Source organism: Megascapheus bottae, chromosome X, assembly GCF_031878675.1.
Source record: "Megascapheus bottae isolate mThoBot1 chromosome X, mThoBot2.hap1, whole genome shotgun sequence".
Lineage (NCBI taxonomy): Eukaryota > Metazoa > Chordata > Mammalia > Rodentia > Geomyidae > Megascapheus > Megascapheus bottae.
The window spans coordinates 93333071-93356693 of record NC_143547.1 but is presented as its reverse complement, the minus strand read 5'-3'; the positions used below and the strand labels follow the sequence as shown (position 1 = coordinate 93356693).

Sequence of the window (23623 nt, the reverse complement as noted above, 5' to 3'; positions counted from 1 at the left end):
AAAGTAGATAGCTTTGATAGCAAGTTACACAATGCAGAAGAGAGAATTTCCGGGGTTGAAGATAATTTAGTTGTTATAGAAAAAGAACAGAAAATGAGACCATTCAAATCTAGGAAATATGAGAGAGCGCTTCAGGAGGTTCAAGATACAATTAGGAAGCCTAATTTAAGGCTAATTGGTATTGATGAGGGTCTAGAGAAAGAGGTCAATGGTATTGGAAATATACTTCAGGGAATCATCTCAGAGAATTTCCCAAATCTCCAGAAGGGCAGACCCATCCAGATACAAGAAGCTTTTAGAACCCCAAACAGACCTGACCAGAAAAGAACATCCCACCGCCACATTATAATCTGAACTAGATCAATAGAGGCCAAAGATAGGATCCTAAAAGCAGTCAGGGAGAAGACAACAATCACCTATAAAGGCAATCCAATCAGAATAACCCCAGATTACACAGATGAGACCATGCAAGCAAGAAGAGATTGGAACGATATATACCATGCCCTGAAGTCAAATAACTACCAGCCAAGAATACTGTACCCAGCTAAGCTCTCATTCATAACTGAGGGAACAATAAAAACATTCCATTCCAAGGAAAAGCTTCAACATTATGTAGCAACAAAACCAACACTACAGAAATTTCTCAAAGATGTTCTACACATGGAAAACCAACATAAATGTAATACAGAGAAAGACATGGCACCTAAAACTCATAACATCTAAGTACCACAAATATTATCAAGACACAGGCCCTAATGAAAGCTTGTAAAAATGGCAGGAACTAATAAATATTTCTCAATCCTGACTCTCAATATCAATGGACTTAACTCTCCAATTAAATGGCACAGATTATCTAGTTGGTTCAAAAAGCAGGATCCATCATTCTGCTGTCTTCAAGAGACACATCTTACCCCAAAAAACAAACACCTTTTGAAAATGAGAGGTTGGAATAATCTGTATCAAGCTAATGGCCCCCATAAACAGGCTGGAGTTGCCATCCTCATATCAGATAAAATAGATTTCAAACTAAAATTAGTGAGAAAAGACAAAGAAGGTTACTACATACTACTAAAGGGATCTTTCCTCCAGGAGGACATAACCATCCTAAATATCTACACACCGAATCCCGGAGCTCCGAACTTCATCAAGCAAACTTTACTTTCACTGAAACTATACATAGATTGAAACACAATGATTGTTGGTGACTTTAACACGCCACTATCACCTTTGGACAGATCAACAAGGCAAAAATTCAACAGAGAAACCTTAGAATTGAACAACTATATAGACTAACAAGATCTAACAGACATCTGCAGATTATTCCACCCATCAACAACACAATATACGTTTTTCTCAGCAGCACATGGAACATTTTCCAAAATAGACCAAATTTTAGGCCATAAAACAAACCTGGACAGATTCAGAAACACTGAAATTATTCCCTGCACTCTCTCAGACCACAAAGGCATCAAATGGGAACTGAACACATGACTCCACTAACGAAAAGCCTGTAACTTATGGAGATTGAACAACACATTGTTGAATCACCAATGGGTCATCGAAGAGATCAGAACAGAAATGCAACAGTTTATGAAATTTAACAAAAAAGAGCACACAAAATACCAGCTCCTTTGGGACACAGCAAAGGCATTACTCAGAGGAAAATTTATAGCTCTGAGTGCCTACAATAACAAATTGGAAAAAATCGCAAACCAACAATTTAATGTGTCACCTTAAGCTCCTGTAAAAAGAGCAACAAACCAACCCTAATCCCACTAGAAGGAAGCAAATTATTAAAATCAAAGCAGAATTAAATGAATTGGAATCCAAAAAAAACTATAGAAAGAATCAACAAAACAAGGAGTTGGTTCTTTGAAAGAATTAACAAAATTGACAAACCCTTAGCAAATCTTACCAAAAAAAGAAGGGAGCATACCAAAATAAACAAAATCACAGACGAAAATGGTAATATCACGACAGAAATTACCAAGATCCAGAATATCATGAGGGAATACTTATCAAACCTTTACGCCAACAAATTTGAGAATCTAGAAGAAATGGATGAATTCCTAGCCAATATTAACATACCCACACTGAACCAAGAAGAACTAACCCAACTAAACAGGCCTATTTCAAGCACTGAAATAGAAATGGCAATAAGAGAGCTTCCACCTTAGAAAAGCTCAGGGCCAGATGGATTCACAGCTGAATTCTATAAGGTCTTCAAAGCAGAGCTCACACCAATACTTCTCAAGCTCGTCAATGAAATTGAAAATGAAGGTTCTTTACCAAACTCATTCTATGAAGCCAGTATAACCCTCATCCCCAAACCAGACAGAGATTCATCAAAGAAAGAGAACTATAGATCTATTTCTTTGATGAACATCGATACAAAACTTCTCAACAAAATACTGGCCAACCATCTACAACAACTCATCAAAAAAAATTATACACTATGATCAAACTGGATTCATCACAGGGAGGCAAAGCTGGTTCAACATACGCAAATCAATTAATATAATTCAACACATCAACGGGAGCAGGGACCAAAAATCACATGATTTTCTCAATAGATGCAAAAAAGGCATTTGAGAAGATCCAACACCCCTTTATGTTAAAAGCTCTGGAGAAACTAGGAATCCATGGAACATTCCTCAATCTAATAAAGGCTGTGTATGACAAACCCACAGCTAGTATTATACTTAACGGCGAAAAGCTAAAGCCATTCGCTCTAAAATCAGGAAAGAGACAAGGATGCCCACTCTCTCCACTCCTCTTTAACATAGTATTAGAATTCCTAGCGAGTGCAATAAGGCAAGAAGCAAGCATAAAGGGGATCCAAATAGTGAAAGAGCAAGTAAAACTTTCTCTCTCTGCAGATGACATGATCCTGTATTTAAAGAATCCTATAGACTCTACTCCCAAGCTCCTTGAGCTGATTCAAAACTTTGGAAGGGTAGCAGGCTATAAAATGAACCCTCAAAAATCAACTGCCTTCCTTTATGCCAACAGTAAGAGGAATGAGGCAACAATCAGGAAAGCAATAGCCTCCTTTCGCAATAGCCTCAAAGAAAATAGGAATTAACTAAGAATGTAAAGGAGCTTTTTGATGAAAACTTTAAAACCTTGAAAAAGGAAATTAAAGAAGAACTAAGGAAATGGAAAAACCTCCCATGCTCCTGGATTGGAAGAATCAATATCGTGAAAATGACAATCTTGCCAAGGGCTATCTACAAATTCAATGCAATACCCATCAATATTCCAATGTCATTCTTTAAAGAAATAGAAGAGGCAATCCAAAATTTCATATGGAATAATAAAAGACCCCGTATAGCAAAAACACTTCTTAGCAGAAAGAACAGTGCAGGAGGAATTTCAATACCAAACTTTAGACTGTATTACAGAGCTATAATTATCAAAACAGCTTGGTACTGGCACAAGAACAGGCCTGAAGACCAATGGAATAGAACTGAAGACCCAGATATTAAACCACAGACCTATGGCCACCTCATCTTTGACAAGGGAGCCAAAAAAATAGAATGGAAGAAAGATAGCCTCTTCAACAAGTGGTGCTGGCAGAACCGGTTAAGCACCACTAAAACTAAAGTTGGATCCTTCTTTGTCACCCTGTACTAAAATTAACTCCAAATGGATCAAAGACCTGGAGGTAAAAGCCGACACTCTGAAAACTTTACAAGAAGGAATAGGAGATACACTAGGCCTCCTTGGCACAGGTCGAAACTTTCTTAATAAGGACCAAGAATCACAACAAATCAGAGAAAGGCTGGATAAGTGGGACTGCATTAAACTGCAGAGCTTTAGTATGGCAAAGGACATAGCTAGTAAACTAATTAGGAAGTCTACAGAGTGGGAGAAGATCTTCACCAACCATACAGCAGACAAAGGCCTCATATGTAAAATATATCAACAACTCAAAAAATGGAATCAATACAAAACTAATCTCCAAAGTAACAACCATCCCACTGAAAGATGGGCCAAAGATTAAAGAGAGTCTTCTCTGCAGAAGAAACAAAAATGGCCTATAGACACATGAAGAAATGCTCAACATCTCTGGCCATGAAAGAAATGCAAATCAAAACAACTCTAAGATTCTACCTCACTCCAGTTAGAATGGCCAGGATAAGGAAAACTAATAACAACAGATGCTGGAGGGGATGTGGCCAGGAGGGATCACTATTACACTGTTGGTGGGTGTGCAATCTCGTTCAACCACTATGGAAAGCAGTATGGCAGTTCCTCAAAAGACTAAACATAGAACTCCCCTATGACCCAGCAATTCCACTACTTGGCATTTACCCAATTATCCAGAAACAAAGACATAATAAATCCACCAGCACAACAATGTTCATTGCAGCACTATTCACCATAGCAAAGATATGGAACTAACCTAGATGTCCCTCAGTTGATGAGTGGATCAACAAGTTGTGGTATTTGTACACAATGGAATTCTATGCTGCTGTCAGAAAGAACGACATCGCCCCATTTGTTAGGAAATGGAAAGACTTAGAAAAAATCATATTAAGTGAAGTAAGCCAGACTCAAAGGAACTTAGGCTCAATGGTTTCCCTCATTTGTCATAATCAGTAGAAACCTTGGGCTCTCCTAGCAGAGATTTGCAGTAGAGCAAAACCTTGATACAAAAGGCCATATAGTAGAACGCTAAATGAAAGGATCTCTAGGATATAGAAACATAAGCCATATAATGAATGATTGTTGTCCTTAAGGTACTATGTTATCTCTCATTTCTTTTGCTGTCCCTTTGTTATCTCATATTGTTACAGTATCTCACTTTGTTACCTGATATATCGGATATATTTGTTTTTGGTTATTTGAAATTGGACAGGGAACGGGGGAAAACAAGATGAGGGGTGGGGGTGGGGGGAGGGAAATGAGGACCAAGACATGTGAAAGGATATCAATGTATGTGAATTAATGCACCATCTATCTGGCAAATATCATGTAACCATTCTATTAATTACAAAAAATATATGAAAAGAAAAGAAAGTCCATGAGACTCCAGTCTCCAATTAATCATAGAAAAGGCATAAAGTGGAGCTGTGGCACAAATGGCAGAGCAAAAGAGGTTCAGGGAAAGCGCCCAAACCCATAGTAGAGTTCAAGCCTCAGAATATGGAGGAAAACAAAAAGTTATATGGGCACAGTAAAGTGCATCACTTCCATCATTTTAAATATACAAATATATATATATATACTGGTGCAAGCACCATCTGTATTGAAATGTGTGTCATTTATATTATACTAAGTGACTCCCTCTTGTACCTTTCTGGTGTATATCTCTACCTTAGAGATTTCCATCAGTCATTTTTACCTATTCATATAAATGGGATCATATAACATATATTCTTGTTGTCCATCTTCGTTGACACATGTTTGTATTTATTCATTATGTGGTGTGAAGCCAAAATTCATTCTTTTTTGCTGTTATTTAAAATTCCATTGCATTATTGTCCCATGATTGGTTTATCATTTCACCTGTTGCTACTATGTTCATCTCTTTAAAAATGATTTTCTGGAAATGGGGACCAAGACATGTGAAAGGGTATCAATGTATGTGAATTAATGCACCTTCTATCTGGCAAATATCATGTAACCCTTCTATTAACTACAATAAAAATATATGAAAAAAATGATTTTCTTCATTAGTTGTACAAATTGTGAGTACAATTCTCCTAGATCCATGTCATCCCTGGCTGTCTTTCTCTCTCTTTGAATATTACAAATAAAGTCACTATGAATATTTATGTACTAATATTTTGTAGATACAGGCTGACATTTCTCTAGAATGTATACTTAGGAGTGCAAGGGCCAAGTCCCAGGGTATGTTTAATTTTGTTGGAAACTAGAGGATATTTTTTCTGAAGAGGTTATATCTGTTGATCTCCAAATCAAAATTTACAATGTGGAATTAGAGAGTATTATTATGTACTGTAATGTTACTGGAAATTTGCTACCCAGACAACTATAGAAGCTATGTCTGTCTTGCTCAGTACATTAAACATAGTGAATGCTCAATAGATACTTGTGGAATTGGATTACTAAGTAGCTAATGTTTGTTCTGCCTAAACATCTCTACCACACAATTTGATGACCTAACGTATGTTATTTTGGAGACATGTTGGACATGTAAATATTTCATTACCGCTGAGTGTAGTTCGAATTTCTAGTGAGTAGAGGTGTGCATTTTGCATTATTGTATCTTCCTCTCTGAAACTTAGCGTAAACCTGGGCACAGACAACTGTGGGGCCCAACATGCTGTAGCTGATCACAAGCAGATTTAAAGAATGTCCAATCTCACAGAAATGCTTACCTACCAACATTTCTAGACTCAGGTCTAAAGAGTGCTTGTTTTCTCTAATCACTTTAGTCAGATGCCATCTCTCACTAGCTCCACAGTCACCAGTCCTCAGTCACTCTGGCCCACAATCACATTTCTTAGGTCCTCTGCAGACCTATGTGATGCAGTCTGGAGAGATGTAGGCCATTATAATGTATTTCATTGTATCTGTTGGTATTTGAAGATCTGTTGCAATGTGGTTCATTATATCTTTATTTTTCCTTTGGAACTGCTTCTAAAGTTGTCTATTCCTTTGGGAATTTGTGAGTTGTGGATTAAAAAATCTTTCTTGCATAAAGTAGGCCTTCATCAACATTCACTGCAACCAGATTCATTTGCTTTTCTTGTCCCGTTGCTGCTGAAGACCAACTGAGCATGATGGATGAGCGACTAGCTCAGTTTCTCTGTTTACCTCATTCCCCAATTTGAGTGTCTTCATTCTATTAATACAGTACATCTTTTGGTCTTGCTTCTTCTCATGTCTAGTTGAGAGAAGATGCTAAGCAAAAGTCCTCAATTCTGTTTCTGCAATGAATACTAGTAAGCATAAGTAAACCTTAGAGACTTGGGAATTTGCCAGTTCTTTTAAGTTTGCAAAATGACTTGCAAAGGAGTTCATATATTAAGGAAACATCTGTATTTTTCTTATGCATCTAGATGACTTGATTTTGTTCAATATTTAAATTGGTATTTATTGTTGATTTCTTTGGGGTCTGGATCATTTTATTTTTGCAACATGAAGAACGGAACCTTGGGCCTTGCCAATGTTAGGCAAGAGCTCCACAACTTCTACTCTTGCATTTTTGAGATAGAGTCTCACTATGGTCGAACTCACTATATACTCAAGCTGGTTTTAAGCTGGCAAGTTTTCTATTTCAGCTTCGTGAGTTCTGGGATTACAGACATATGTCACCATATCCAGATTCTGTTTGTGTTAACACTAATGTTGTCCAATATGTGGTCCTGAATGCCACTTATCACCATCTTTTCTACAAATCTTACTTGATAAATATCATGGCATTAGCAAGGTAAGCTTGCGAATGCACTTTAGCATACCTACTAGCTTCCAACCTCACAAAATTAAACTTGCCCACACAGCTGAGGAATTCTAAAAACTAAGATCACTTTATGGTGACAGATATTTGGGGACACTCTTTTTTTCCTATATTTTTTGTTGTAATTAATAAAAGGGTTACATTATATTGACCAGAGAGAAGTTACATTACTTCACACATATTGATACCCTTTCTCATGTCATGGTCTTGGGGAAATTCTTAAGCATCTTCGGTGCTCTCTGATCAAGCACCCCCCCAAAATTTAACCAGGTGTCAACTCATCTGGAAAGATGTTCCAAGGTAGCAATATAGACAAAGAAGTAAGCATATTTTATTTTCTTTTTTTTAGATAGACTGTGTTCTTTCATCTTTTATTACATTTAAGTAGTTATACAAAAGTTACTATTAAACAAAACAAGTTTGAAATACACTGTACCTTGATCAATGTCACCCCTTAAACATCTGCAGCCATTCCTCCCTCATACACCCCTTCCCTCACTCTTCTTAGTTTTATAGGCTATCTATTCAATTCATGAATGCTTTCGTGCCTCTTCTCTTTTTCAATCATCTCTCCTTTTCCCCGTGACTCCACCCCATCCAATTCAAATACATACTTCCTGGTGTTTAGTAGTAGCTCAACATTTGACTTTGCCTTTATAAGACATTACACTTTTTGAATTCTCCCTTGAATCTACCATATTTCAGTTCATACATTTGTATTAACTAAAGCTAGCTTTCACATATAAGGGAAAATACGCATTGTTTGTCTCTATGGTCCTAATGTATTTCACTTAACATATTTTTCCTGAAAAATTATGTTATGTATATGTATTTTCATTTTTAAAACTTCATTTTCTTTTTTTATTATTATTGTAATAGGGGTGGACAGCGGAGTTATAGTTACATGTCAGATAATGAGTACATTTCTTTCTTGCCTCACTTTCTTCCAGGTTTTCCATCCTGTCCCTCTGCACACAAGTTGTATAGTTCATTTTCAACATAGTGTCTAGTGAGCATCACTGCTATATTTGTTCACACTTTATGCCACCATTTCTGTTCCACCTCCTTATCCTTCCAAATAGATAAACTTACAAACAAGACACAAGGTACATAAAACAACAGCAAACAAAAACAAAACAAAAGAAAAGGAAAATCTTTATTTCTTGGAGTTCATTTCAATAAACATCATTTTACATGATCATGTAAATACACATAGGTATTGAACCTTTGTGATCCTCTCCTCAGAATGTCCTCTTTAGGTCTCACTGTGTCAATGTCTAAAGCCCTATATAAAAATTTGACGTTAAAAAATCGATATTTAAAATTTTAATATATTTTATAGGAAGGAAAGCAATCAACTCAATATAGTAGCTAATCTTTAAACATGTTTTCATATGTTGAATATCCTTAGAGTTAGGTCACTCTGTATCCAAGGAGGGTGGTAGCCTTGTGCTGAAGAGCTCAAGGACAGAAGGCACCCAGGTTGAGTTCAAGCCCTATGACTCACAAAAACAAACAAACAAAAAACAAGAAAAACCAGAGAACCAGAGATTGTATGGTTTCTCTCAGGAATGGTGGATAGAATATTCCTGAATTTGTAAGTAAACACACTGGGTGGTATGCAAGCAATTCCAAATAAATTAACTTAATTATGGAAAGCTTAAATAGTGCATTTTTTTAGAAAGAGTGAGACAAAGCCCAACAAAATAAGCACCAAGTAATGAATACTTGCAAGGGGGCGATGGGGTCAAGGGAAGAGATGTAGAAAATGAAGGGGAAGGGAAGGGATGCAATGAAGAATTCATTGTCTATACACAATTGAGCAATGTAAGGGAAGAAGTGGGTCAAAGGGGATGAGATTATTGAAAGAACTGACCCAAATCAAGATGAATGGTAACTGGAGTTAGGAGACAAAGGGTAGTCTGTCTGTATCTTATCAATCCATGTGAAGGCTCAGTGAAGATTTGGATAATGTTGGTTGAGTGAAAACAGCCCAATAATTCCAGAGCGTTTCCATAATTACTAGGATCTACCTGACTTTTCTTCATAGATGTATCAACCCATTAGTGGGTCCAGGAAGAACACACCAAATGATAAACAAAAGATGTTTTATCTGTATTCACCTTTCAATTTCAAACTGTCATTTACGTTTTTTTGTGAGTCATGGGGCTTGAACTCGGCTTGCGCGCTGTCCCTGAGCTCTTCAGCTGAACGCTACCCTTGGAGATAAGAGTCTCAGGTCTTTTTGTGCCTGGATTGGGTTTGAACATTGATCCTCAGATCTCAGCCATCTGAGTAGCTAGGGTTACACGTGTGAGCAACCGCACCCAACTTGTCATCTACTTTTAAAAGTTATTATTACTGGTGTTATTAAGTACTTGTACAAAGGGTTATAATTCCATAAGTCAGGTTCTGTATACTATGCATCTTGGTCAATGCCACCCTTTCCTTTGTTCTCCCCAATTTTCCCTTCCCATCCCTATCCTCAAGTTAGCTCACTTTTTTAACATAATGTATATTGAATATAATTATTGTATTTGCTCACCCTTCCTTCTGTTATCTATTTTACAGAAAACTCATGCTTTTCTAATTAACAAAAGTCATGACAAGAATGGTGAACTTTTCTATGCAATAAAACTTCTGTTCTTGAGCATGCTTGGTCATTAGACACATCATACTAGTAACAGCAACATAATCAAAGTCCTATTGCTTGTTGGAAATGAACACAACTGTGGACATTTTAACAATCAAATGATCCCCACTCAAGTCAAACCATTTGTTATTATTTGTCACTTTCTTTTTAAAAAACTTTTTATTATTTTTTATTTTATTGTCAGGGTAATATATATCGGAGTTACAGTTACATTCATCAAGTAATGGGTACATTACTTCTCAAACCTTGCTACCCCTTCTCATATTTTAGGTCCTGTTTCCCTCCCCCATCCTTCCAAACATCTTGTTTTCCGTCTTCCCTTCCCCATTTCAAATAAACAAATAAATGTATATACAATATAACAGGTAACAAAGTCAGATACAGTAACAACATGAGATTAACAATAAGTGGCTAAAAAGAGAAAAATAACTTCACATAATACATTAAGAACAACAATCACAAAAATAAACCTGTTGTTTCCATAACCCAGAGTTCATTTCGTTTACTTTCATCCTGTATGACCCTATGTACATAGCTTCTGAGCTATTGTGATCCTCTGCTAGGAGAGTCCTAGATGTGTATTAGTTATTTCAATGAGGAAAGCCATGGAACCTATGTTCCTTAGACTCTGGCTTACGTAATATGATTTTTTCTAAGTCTTTCCATTTCCTTACAAGTGGGGTGGTGTCGTTCTTTCTGACAGCAACATAGAATTCCATTGTGTATAAATATCACATCTTCTTGACACATTCACTTACTGAGGGGCATCTGGGTTGATTCCATAACTTAGCTATGGTAAATAGTGCTGCAATGAACATCATTGTGCTAGTGGATTTAGTATGTCCTTGTTCCTGGACAAGTGAATAAATGCCAAGTAATGGAATTGCTGGGTCATAGGGGAGCTCTATGTTTAGTCTTTTGAGGAATCGCCATACTGCTTTCCAGAGCGAGTGAATGAGCTTACATTCCCACCAACAGTGTAGTAGTGATCCCTCCTGACCACATCCCCTACAACATCTGTTGTTATTAGATTTCTTGATCATGGCCATTCTAACAGGAATGAGGTGAGATCTCAAAGTTGTTTTGATTTGCATTTCTTTTATGGCCATAGATGTTGAGCATTTCTTTATGTGCCTATAGACCATTTTTATTTCCTCTTCAGAGAAGTCTCTCTTTAAGTTTTTAGACCACTTTTTAATGGGATGGTTGTTCCTTTGAGGTTTTGTTTTTGAGAGCTTCAACACATGGTGCTGGCAGAATTGGTTTGCCACCTGTAGAAAAGTAAAGCTGGATCCTTATATGTCACCTTGCACCAAAATTAATTCCAAATGGATGAAAGACCTTGAGGTAAAAGCAGATACACTGAAAACTTTACAGGAAGGAATAGGAGATACACTAGGTCTCCTTGACACAGGTCGAAGCTTTCTTAATAAGGACCCAGAAACACAACAAATCAGAGAAAATCTGGATAAGTGGGACTGCATTAAACTGCAGAGCTTCTGTATGGAAAAGGATATAGCTAGCAAGTTAAATAGAAAGCCCACAGAGTGGAAGAAGGTCTTCACTAACCATACAACAGACAAGAGCATCATTTCTAAAATATATCTGTGGCTCAATTTCTTAATTACATCCAGGTCTTATCCTTACATCTATTTTTTAGTGAAGACAATTAAATGTTGCCAATTCAAACACATGCAGTATGTAGAACATTTGTGTTACATCATGTGCATGTGCGTGTGCGTGCACACACACACACACACACACACACACACACACACACTTACCTTCCCCTGCATAAATCACATATGAAACCAAATGGGGACATCAGGTATAGAATTAATTTCCTTGCCACAAAAATGTCATAGGAAAGATTCTGATATAATAAGTACTCTGGGTCTTAAGGGCCTTCACATTTTTAAAATATTATGTGATGGAGCAAAAGCACCATACATAAAAGCTTTACATAATACACTAGCCCATGCTCCAGTCTAGTAACCAGTTCTAAGCTTTTCATAGAAGTTCTAATGTGATTCCTTTAATGGAGCAGACATGGTAGATGGGGCTAAGAGGCAATAAGTGGTAAGCAGGTAAGAGTAAAAAGAGAAAGAAGATAAAATCTACTATGGTTTCACTGTGCTACATTTTGAGACCTCATCTCATTTAAACTTCACTTCAATTATTGTTACTTCTGGAGCTGACAGCCAGATTGGAGCCAGGTCTGCTGTCTCCATAGTCTCCATTGCATCACACGTGTTCACAAAAGTAACAAGAAATGTGATTTATGGTTTACAAAGTCAAGAATTTTGCTTTCTCATTGGAAGAGGCTGTTTACTTATTAATTACTCGAAGAAGCAATATGTTCTTTCAGCCCAAGATTTAAAAGACACAAAGAATCAGCTAGTGAAATGTAAATCTCTTTTTTTGCCCCTTGCCACAAGATATGCAGTTCTCCTGCTGGAATGTAATCACTGATAGCACTGTTGCATATATATATATATATATATATCCAGGATATTTATTTATTTTTATACCATACAGTACAATATGAGTAGCCTGCTTGGCTTGGAAACCTACGTGATAGAATTGAGGATGAGAATCTGAAGCCTTTTCATCATGCTTAATCACAGAATGTAAAGCTAGAAAACTGTATATTTTTACTTACTCTGGTATTACTTTGAGTAATACTTCTCTCTTCTGTTTCCCTACTGTCCTGCTCACCTTGCCCTGTCACTGTGCTAGGCAAGCACTCTACCAGTAGGCTACACTCGCACCCCCCCAACTTATCTTAAGAAAGAAAAAACTGTAACATTGTATGGAATAATTCTGGCTTTAATATTCACTAAATAGCATCCATGCTGTCCTTTCTAAAACAATGTTTAAAAGCAGACTGCTTCACAAATTAACATTTTCCCCAGTCCAGGCCTGGTGGGAGATGAGCATCTGTGATGGGATTGATTGACAAAGATCCTTGTTTGTGAATAGAATTCATTTTGATTTCACCAGGTAATATTCTTCTTAAACAATTAGGCATAACTTCACAACTCAAGGGAGAGAAACAATAGGGATCTTCATCAAAACCATCTGCATTAAAGGAGAAAAAAAGAATTTCAACTGGGACATTAAAGACTTTGCATATAGTGGCATCACAAGAAAATTTCATGGAATGATGGGATGAGTAATTACAAGGGGAGTGAAGATTGTGCTGTTTGGTTTAGCTATAATAGAAATCTGCAGCAAATTAATTCATCCGGACAGCACTGCGTATACAATACCTATGTATGTTCTTCCTGCTTTGTGAATAACTACTGTTAGCCATAACCTAGGGGAGGAGGATCACAGCCTTACCTTCAAAGCTATCAAGCAGAGGTGCAAATCTTCATCCTTTATGGATATGGAATACTTACACAGGAAACTGGGTTGTATCTCAAGCTATAGAGTGCCTGTTGGTGTAGAGGGCATGATTTCTCACTCTGGCAAATGGGATTAAGCTCCCAACTACCATCCATTTGACAGTAGCATTCAGAGTTCAGTTTTAGAATCGACAAACTTATATCTCAGAATCCAACTGATAGCTGAGAATGGCAGTTTGAAGCCAGCCTAGGCAGGAAAGTCCATGAGACTCTTACCTCTGATTAAGCAACAAAAATGCCAGAAGTAGAGCTATTTCTCAAGCAGTAGATCATTAGCATTGGGAAAAAGAAAAAAAAAAGCTCAGGGCCAGGCGCAATGGCTCACTCCTATAATCCTAGCTACTCAGGAGGCTGAGATCTGAGGATCGTGGTTCAAAGCCAACGTGGGCACAAAAGTCCATGAGACTCTTATCTCCAATAGACTACTAGTAAAGGGGAGGTGGCGCTGTGGCTTAAGGGGTAGGGTGGTAGCCTTGAGTGGAAGAGCTCAGGGACAGCGCCCAGGCCTAGAGTTCAAGCCCCACGACTGACAAAAAGAAAAGAAGCACAGGTACAGAGCCCAGGAACTGAGTTCAAGCCCTAGGACCAACAGAGAGAGGGGGGGAGACAGAGACAGAGGGAGGGAGGGAGGGAGGGAGAGAAGGAGGGAGGGAGGGAGGGAGGGAGAGAGAGAGAGAAGAGGAGAAGAGAGAGGGGAGAGAAGAGATTATCCATTCTAGCTCCTCATACGATAAAGGTAGGATTAATGCAATGCCAAGCACAAAGTTGAGGTACCTGTCTCTACTGAGAACTATGCTTTCACGTGGAAGAAGGTCAACTTTCCAGAGTTTGGCTTTGGTAGGACTCACAGTGTTGAGGTCCAGAGAATATGAGTTGTAGTTCTAGATTACAGCGAATAGACTGACTATTCACAACTTACTGTTTTTACCCTGAAAAAGTTGTGCATCAGTCCATTGACAACTATCCTTGGCAATGACTATAGTTCCTTCTGGTTTCAACACTTTGTGACATTTTTTTAACTACTTGTGAATTTTTAATGCCCTATCTCTTATCTCCTCCCTGAATCAAACAACCCATTCGATTTGTACATACTCAGTTGTGTAGGTGTTTTTACACCCACTTTCTCCATCAAGAATGGCACTGTTTGTAGGGAGAAGTAGGGGGTATATGTATGCACAGGAAAAAGAAAATACCTATATAATGGTATATGGCTGAGTATGTGTCAGTACAAATATATACTTGGTCTTGATGAGGGATACTATCCAGGACCCAGGGCATAGCTTTACAATAATATAGCACAAATATACATAACACAGTCTGTCCCCTCACCATTTGTGAAACTTATTTCACAAGGAGTTCCTCGTGCAGATCCTGTGGATTTGAATGTGGTGCAAGTTGCTGTTGACTTGAAGGAGGGCTTCAGCCATGTGTGCTCCAAGGTTTTCTTCAGTTTTTCCTGTTTATACGCAATATGCATGCCACATCTGCTGCTCCCCCCTGAAACAGCACCACAAAGTTAAAATAGAAAACGCATGCACTCACTTTTGCACTGAAAAGGAGGTGAACTTTAAGATTTGTGATTGATAGCCCCCTCAATACTCCTATCGAAAGTACAAAGCTCAATGCATTGTGTTTTTATTTATTTTATCGTAAGATATAGAGGGGTTACAGTTACATTCACTAGTTAGTGTTCAATGCACTGTCTTTGTTCATTCTGAGTGTCAGCTTTTCTATAAAGATATGAGAACCAAGCGTATACAATAACATAGGATGTAGGAAGAACAATGAGTGGGGGTGCCTGCTTTTTATAGAATATAAAAACCAGCAGTTTACTGGTATGCCGTTGATAAAGAGGAAGACCTTCATACTGCGTAGAGAAGCTTGCACTTCATAATCTGCTTTCCCTAAAGGAAACAGGTTAGAAGATCCTTTCCACACATGGAAAATCAGTTTCCCTGCACCAGAAGCAAGTAAAGAACTGGAGCTCAACGGGAGCATCAATGGTAAAAGGAAGCATTAGAGTTCACTGCATCTGCCACTCTGCAGAGAGGGTATCAGAAATACCACCCACAGGACCCACTGGCCAGACACCTTATAAATACCAGTTAACTTCTTCCAGTGTCAACATCATTCCTTGTTTCTCACATCCGATTCAATCACTATTGGCTACTGGGCACAAATCACTGCAACATGGTAAGAACCCAATCAATATTCTTGGCATTGAATTAAGACTGAGCTGCCATACACCAGAAACAATGTAAGGAATGTGGGGCAAAAGAAAAGCTCCACTATTCTTCACTTGACTTCTTGATTCATCTTAACACGAAGCACAAATCATTTTCATAATATGGAAATATCCTCAACTTTGATCGCTTTTGTGTAGAAACCCATTAAGGGGTAAGTCAATCTGATGAGTTTCATAAAACATGTAAAATTCAAAATCTTACCAGAGTAGTAGCTTACCGGAAGACTTCTCGAGTCTCAGCCACTTGCAGTGGAGGTGAAGGTGCAACTGCTCCCGCACACTCTCCCTCATCACACAGTAAAACACAAAAATGAAGAAGCCTAATCCAGGAAAAGGAAATCACTTGTTTTCAGTCTCTCTTGCCACTTATCACCAATGTCCACAATCAGGTCTTACCTTAAATTTTTTTTTCCAGTCTTGGGGCATAAACTCAGGTCCTGGGCACTGTCCTTGGGCTTTCTCAAGGCTAGAGCTCTACCACTTGAGCCACAGCACCACTTCTGGTTTTCTCTGTGCATGTGGTACCAAAGAATCAAACCCATTGCTTCATACATGGTAGGTGAGCACTGTACCACTAGGCTACTCTCCTGGCCCCAACACAGTCAGGTATTTTCTTATCACCATAAATACTACTTCCCCAAATGCCTGGACTGTTACTGGAATTCTCCTCTCATCTTTCTAGCATTGACAAAGGCATCTATACTCTTATATGGTCTTATATGGTGTCTTTTTGACATTCTACCAATAGAATATGTTAAAAATAATGGCCTGTATTTCCAAGATTAGGCTATAAAAGACACTTAACTATCTCTATTGTCTATGTCTGTCTGTCTGTCTCTCTCTCTCTCTCTCTGTTTATCTGTACATCTCTTCCCACCCTTTCCTTTTTCTTCTCCCATTCCCCCATCTCTCTTCATACTCTCTTCTTCCAAAAGAAGCTAAGTATTTTATCCTGGAGATATTTAAGGACCCCTGAGGAGAAGCTTGTAGTTGTAAACTACAATCATATGATTGGGCCTTCATGAAAGCTGATCCCCCAGTCAAGTCTTCAGATGACTACAAGCCCAACTGACAGCTTGACTCCAAATTAATGAGAATCTATATGCCAAAAGTATCCAGCTAAGCTGTTCTTAGATTCCTGACCCCCAGACATTGTAAGATAACAAATGCATGTTGTGTTAAGCTACTGACATTTTAGAGTAATTTGTTACACAGTAATAAATAATCTATATTCATTTTGGTGCAATTATACCATCAAGAAATCATGTGTTTGGTGCCCTCAATTCCCACTGCCAGATCTAATTTTGTTCTGCAAGTGAGAGGGAGGTGCTAAACATATCTATCAGCAATATGGGCACTTTTCATCCCCATTCTACAAAATATCTCCTTAGACGATAAAAGAAGGACCTAATCTGGTCATGACTACAAATCTCCTAAAGTTGCAGGCGAAAGGTGGCAGAAAGAACTCCTACCAATACTCTGATTTTTATTTATGTTCTGTGTTGAAGAACTTTATTGACAAAACCTTTCTAGAGATCTCAAAGTGAAGCTCTTCTCCCCTGAAACGTCAATAAAACTTTTTCTCATAATATTTCTCATAGTAAGTCTCCATGTATCACCACTCTCAGCACTTAGCTGCTAAGTCTTTGATATGTTAACAAATTTCCTTTTCATCTTTTTTGTTTTTTTGGTGTATGCATTTCCTAGGTAAGCCATACTTTACACTTGACCTATGCCCCAGACTTCCTTTCAATCTTACATCACCTTTCCCTTTGCCTCCACTACTATGTATAGTTGCTGACTTAAATCTAAGGTACTTAGTGATACATAAATTCTTCTCGCTATCTACAGCCTTAGCAATACCTGCTTGGGTTTCAAAGTAGGTGTTTCAGCCTAAGTGTATTTTGAAAGTCTTTGTTTCCTGTACAAAATTCAACTTGTCTCTACATTCGAAAGTTGTCTTCTAGGTAAACTATTCATCTCAGAATGGTATTAACTTGCTGAAAACTTAGCACAAAGCAAAAGAGGAAATGGTTTCAAAGTTTATTTCAGTTATTGCATTAGTGGAAGTAAAGAATCTTGATTTAGACCAGCAAGAGTCTCCGGTCATCTGATCTTGTTTGATCATCCCTGTTACATGTTCATGTTGGAGGGCTTTGTTTTAAAAGAATGATGAAAAGGAGACTGGAGGTATGGTTCAATTGGCAGAGTACATGGCTAGTAAATGCAAGTACCTGAGCTCAAATCCTACTAACACCAAAAAACTGATTCAATAATAATGATAACATTGAAGAATAATGACAAACAGACATAGTAAAAAAAAAAAAAAAACAGGGCCGGGAGTTTGGCCTAGCGGTTAAAGTGCTTGCCTAGCATGCATGAAGACCCGGGTTTGATTCCTCGGTACCACATACATAGAAAAAAGCCAGAAGTGGTGCTGAGGCTCAAATGGTAGAGCTCTAGCCTTGAGAAAGTCCAAGGACAGTGCTCAGGCCCTGAGCTCAAGCCCAGGACTGGCAAAATAAAAAAAAACAGAGCAAAGAAGAGCTGTTGTATCTATTTGGAAAAGAAAAACTTGGGAATGGAAATATAGCATGAGAAAAAAGTAGCATTAGTCACAGATCTGAAAGGATTTTCAATGAAAAAAAATTTCAGCGTGCTATGTGCTTGCCAGGTTGTAACCAGAAGCAATGAGAGGAGGCAATAGCATAATCATTTAATAACAAATAATAGCAGATGTTTCCTAAGCAAGGGTGCTATGATAAGCAATGTGCTATTTGTGACAGGCTTACGAATAAGAAATCTAAAACTCTAAGAAATCTAGCATATTGATGCAGGTCACATTGATTTGGAAGCCGTGGGAAGGAGGAACACAGGTTATCTGATCATAGAATCCACGATCTTAACCATTGTACCACCCTTCCCCAAATATAAATCGAAGCAGATTGGAATGTAAATGTTCTCCTTTATGGAACAGTGAGCCTTTTGCCCCTGGAAAGTATCAGGCCCAGGCCAGTGACTTCCTGTCAACTTGATGGGGAATTGGAATAGGAAGATCTTGGTTGCCTGGCCCCAGGCCTGAGACCCTCTCATTGCTTTCATTCCACAATGGCATGTCTCCTGAACTCTCCTGAGCTCTTTGCTTCTATTTGTAATCAAATATCTATGGTAACAAATTCAGCATCGATCACTTTTTTTTTTTTTTGCTGAACAGTGGCCACCCGGAAGGCAGTGTCACAAGCTGATGAGAGTCAACTCCAGTCCCGGAACAAGTAACCCCCCCCTCCCAGCTTCAGCACAAACAAGGGACAGCAGTGACATCAAGCACCTGTGACTGCTCTGATTTCCTGCATGGTGCTGACTTAGTTCTCAGACTTCAAAGTTTATTCTGTGAATTGTAATGTGCTGCCTGCCAGGTCTGGCTCTCCACCTGACAGCCTTCTTTTGCCTTTCCAATACCAGGTAGATCTGCTTACTTACCAGGACATAGGATGAAGGATGAGACCAAGGCATTAACTGAAATATAATAGATTCAGGGGATAATTTAAATCATATAATTCCTTAGAAAAAAATCATAGTTTAATGAAGCAAACACCAGGGACCAGGTACTTGAAAGGGATGGAATGAGATTGGGGGGAAGGGAGAGATGAATGAAGAGAATGGGGTGGGAATGTTGAAAGAAGTGATCCAGATGTATTTTTACCTGCTTTGTTAAATGGCAACTACTTAAGGATAATAAAAACAAAGCAAAAACAATCACAAAAGGTTTTGGTCTCTGCTTGTCATGAGTATGATATGTTCACCTGATACAGCCAGTATCTCAAGTTTGATATTGCCATTTTAGTAAGTAGTTTCATCAGTATGTTCTTGTTTTGAAGTTATTCAATATGTATATGTGTGTACGCATGTGCAAACTGAAGGCTCTGAAAACACCATCACTACAAAATGGTACATCCTACCTTGTAGGCAGGACCGGGAACTTGGTGCTTGATTGACAGAAAGCATATCTGACAGACAAAGACAACTTCGCTCAGATGATGCTGGATCTAAGGGACTTCAGTTTCTATCTTTAAGAAAATATTCAAATCAATTCTGCTTGTATCTCTGTAGGCTCCCTGCTTAGATTCTACTTCTCCCTCCCACAGAAAGAATGGAAGACTGTTGAAAGCAACTACACTCTCAAGTTCAGAATTGCTTTTGCTTTCTTGCTCTTTTGTTAGCCTTCCTCAAACTCTTCTTTTGCTAGAGCAAGCATATTAATTTTCAAATTAATGAGTCAAAGAGAACCCTTGAGTTGGCATCCAGAAAGCAGTCTGCCCAGGTACCTGGTTTCTAATCTCCTTCTGAAGACACTGGACATAAAAGTTGTCTGGTTCTGGCGGTTACAACATCAAGCTAGAATATCAAGTTGGAGCACTTCAGTATGAGCCAGGTGGTTATATCCATCATAAGGCTCTTTATCAGTAGTCTATATTATAACCAAGGGCTAGTAGCTTCATAAGGCACCAAATGTGTGTGTGTGTGTGTGTGTGTGTGTGTGTGTGTGTGTGTGTGTGTAGCTAATCCCTACTGCCAGAGGCAATTAAAATGTTATGGGGAGGAAAATTAGTATATTTTTTCTAAGGAATAGGCTGGTGCCTAGTTTTAATGTGTTAAAACAAAAAATAGAGGATAACTTATTTGAAAATACAACTAGTACGTTCTTATCTATGATTATTTACATTCAAATTCTGAAAATATCTCTTAAATGGCATACTACAGGATTTGCCCCAAATTAGGGTATTTTTGCAACTAGAGATATACAGGAGACTCCCATTATTCAAAGGAGATGGATACCAAGAGTCCACATGACTGTCTGAATCTGTGGACAGCTCCAAAATCTTTACATACTATTTATAGATGCACTCATAATAAAGTTTAATTTCTAAAGTAGACATAGTAAGGAATGAACAATTCTAATTCATAACAAAATAGAAATATCACAAAACACACCAACTGGAATAATTATTTAAAAGTTGTGAATTGTTAATTTCTGAATTATTGGTTTTTTGTTTAAAGTTTTCAGATCATGATTCACTAGTGATGGTAACTGAAACTCTACACACTAAAACTCCAGATGAAGGGGACTATTAAATTGTCAAGATCTAGTGATATATGAAATTTCAGTTGAGTTTTGCTGACCTAAAGTGAGATGGATTTTGGAGACAGTCATAAGATATGACAGCAAAAACTATACCTTTTACTAGACTACTCCACTACACGCCTAACTCATTCTACTATATAATAACAGCATATTAAGTCAACTTTCCAAAAGATATTTGGGAGTTCACAACCACAATAAGGAAAGAGTTCTAAAGGATTTTTTATATTTAAAGATTTCCCCAATCATGTCTGAGAGCTTTAATTGTGCTGATGATTATTGCTGAGACTTAAAGGATATCATTTGCCACACTTCCCAACATTTTTTTTGTTGTTGGTGGGACTTGAACTCTGGGCCTGAGAGTTGTCCCTAAGCTCTTCAGCTCAAGGCTACCGCCTTACCCCTTGAGCCACAGCACCACTCCTGGTTTTCTAGTGGTTAATTGGAGCTAAGAGTCTCACAAACTTTAGTGTCCTGGCTGGCTTTGAACCACAATCCTCAGATCTCAGCCTCCTGTGTGTAGCTAGGATTACAGGTATGAGCCACTACACCCGACGATTCCCAACCTTTTTTTTAACCACAGAAATCTTTCCCTACTAGGGCATCCCATGAAACCACCAGCGAGCTGAACTTTGGAAGCGGGAGTTTACTGAATGTAAAACAGTGGACAACAGAGAAAGGATAGCTTAAGTCAATGGAATGTTAAGGTTGTTCTCTGGCTGCAAAGTAGGACAATGGATGGGAGGGGGAAAATATCAGGTTTCCATAAAAACATTCTGCATGTACCCCAATTTAATATTTGAACAGAAAAAATCAAGTTAAATTAACATCAGTAAAATACTCATGGTATAGATTTCTAGCTTTTGCTTCTGGTGCCATCTTTTATCCCTAATTACTTCATTAATCATTTGATTCTTCACTAGAACATAGGAGGTTTACGAACTCTAGATTGTTTAGTTTAGGAGTATTCAATATCTCGTGGTAATATTTTCAGGAAGGTTAATGGCAAAAAAACAGACTAGAACTTTGGTCTCTTGCCTTGGCACATAGCTCTTTGCTCTCAACTTTCATTCCTCTATAGTTGTACAATTTCTTTGCCTGGTTCTTTCGGAAAATATTAATATATATGATGGAGACAGAATCTATAGGCTTTAAATTTCACTATTTCTATTGTCCAGTAATTGCTAGTTCAAGCAGATTGTGCATTTAAAAATATCAACATAAGCCTGCAATCCTAGCTACTCAGGAGGATGAGATCTGAGAATCATGTTTCAAAACCATCCCAGAGACTAAAGACCATGAAAATCTTATCTCCAGTTAACCACTAGAAAACCAGAAGTGGCACTGTCATTCAAGGGGTAGGGTGGTGACCTTGAGCTGAAGAGATCAGAGACAGGACTCAGCCCCAGAGTTCAAGCCCCATGACTGGAAAAAAACCACAAGTGGCCAAGAGTTTGGTCTAGTTGTAGGGTACATACCTAGCATGCATATAGCCCAGAGTTTGATTCCTTAGTACCAAATACACAGGAAAAGTTGGAAGTCGTGCTGTGGCTCAAGTGGTAGTTTTGCTAGCTCAAGAACAGTGCTCAGGCCCTGAGTTCAAGGCCCAGGACTAGCAAAAAAAATCAACACAAGTGTGAATCTGTACATTGGCAAATACATTTGACACATGACTACTGCATGAAGTATTATCAGTCAATGCTTGAGATAGACTTTAACAATTAGAAAGAGCTGGGTAAGCTTATCTGGGATGTTCCCATATCCCTAAGAGAAAAGACTGTATTTCTTCTATAAGAGCTAGATCTAGCTAATGTTTTCCAGTGGCTATGTAAAATAGACACATAGGCATTTTGGAATATGTTGTCCTGCCTTGAATCTCCATTAGGTAATCTAAGGCCCTGCTGGAAGTCTAGGTAGCCACTGGAAGGTTGAAGAGGTAGAAATTGGTTGGGGATTGTAACCTAGTGGTAGAGTGCGTGCCTAGCATGCACAAAGACCTGGGTTTGATTCCTTGGTACCACATACACAGAAAAAGATGGAAGTGGTGCTGTGGCTCAAGTGGTAAAGCTCTAGCCTTGAGAAAGCCCACGGACAGCGATTAGGCCCTGAGTTCAAGCCCCAGGATGGGCAAAATTCTTTTTTTAAAAAAGAAGGGGAGTTTGGCCCAGTGTTAGTGCTTGCCTAGCATGCATGAGGACCGGGGTTCGATCCCTAGGTATCACATACATAGAAAAAATGTGGCTCAAGTGGTAGAGCTCTAGCCTTGAGGAAAGCCCCAGGACAGTGCTCAGGCCCTGAGTTCAAGCCCCATGAGTGGCAAAAAAAGAGGTAGAAGTTACCTTGCAAAGTGTTACATATGGCAAAAAGATACATGAAGAAGATCCTCACAGGTCCCCAGGCAAAAAAGGCAAACCCCCATGTAAGGCCAAGTAAGAATGTCAGGCTTATTGTTCCTTTGAGGTCATGTAAGATCATCTTTCTCCGAGTCTTCTGGCTTTGGAATTTCACGGAATTCAGTTGAGCAAGAACCGTACAAAACATGGAGAGATTCATGAGAAATATGAGGCCAAAATAAGCCACCACTGAGATGTAAAATATAGAATCATCTTGAATCCAACAGCTGTAAGAGACAATGAAAAGAAGACTTTTGTGAGGTAGGGGAGCATAAACCTCTCTCTACAGGATTTCTGAAGATCAATCACCTAGCTATTTTCATTCAATCTGACACCCAGACCTGGTGAGA

General features: G+C 38.4%; 1 protein-coding gene across 1 annotated transcript in view; it reads right to left on the bottom strand.

The window, feature by feature from the left end:
• The window catches only part of Adgrg4 (adhesion G protein-coupled receptor G4), a 133091-nt gene that overhangs the window by 12475 nt on the left and 96993 nt on the right, over positions 1-23623 (bottom strand). Inside the window, exons 20-22 of the mRNA XM_090327178.1 lie at positions 23220-23500; positions 15959-16060; positions 14825-14992 (exon numbers count right to left, since the gene is read on the bottom strand). Coding sequence (XP_090183304.1) covers positions 14825-14992; positions 15959-16060; positions 23220-23500 — 551 coding nt within the window. The remainder of the gene's footprint in view (positions 1-14824; positions 14993-15958; positions 16061-23219; positions 23501-23623) is intronic.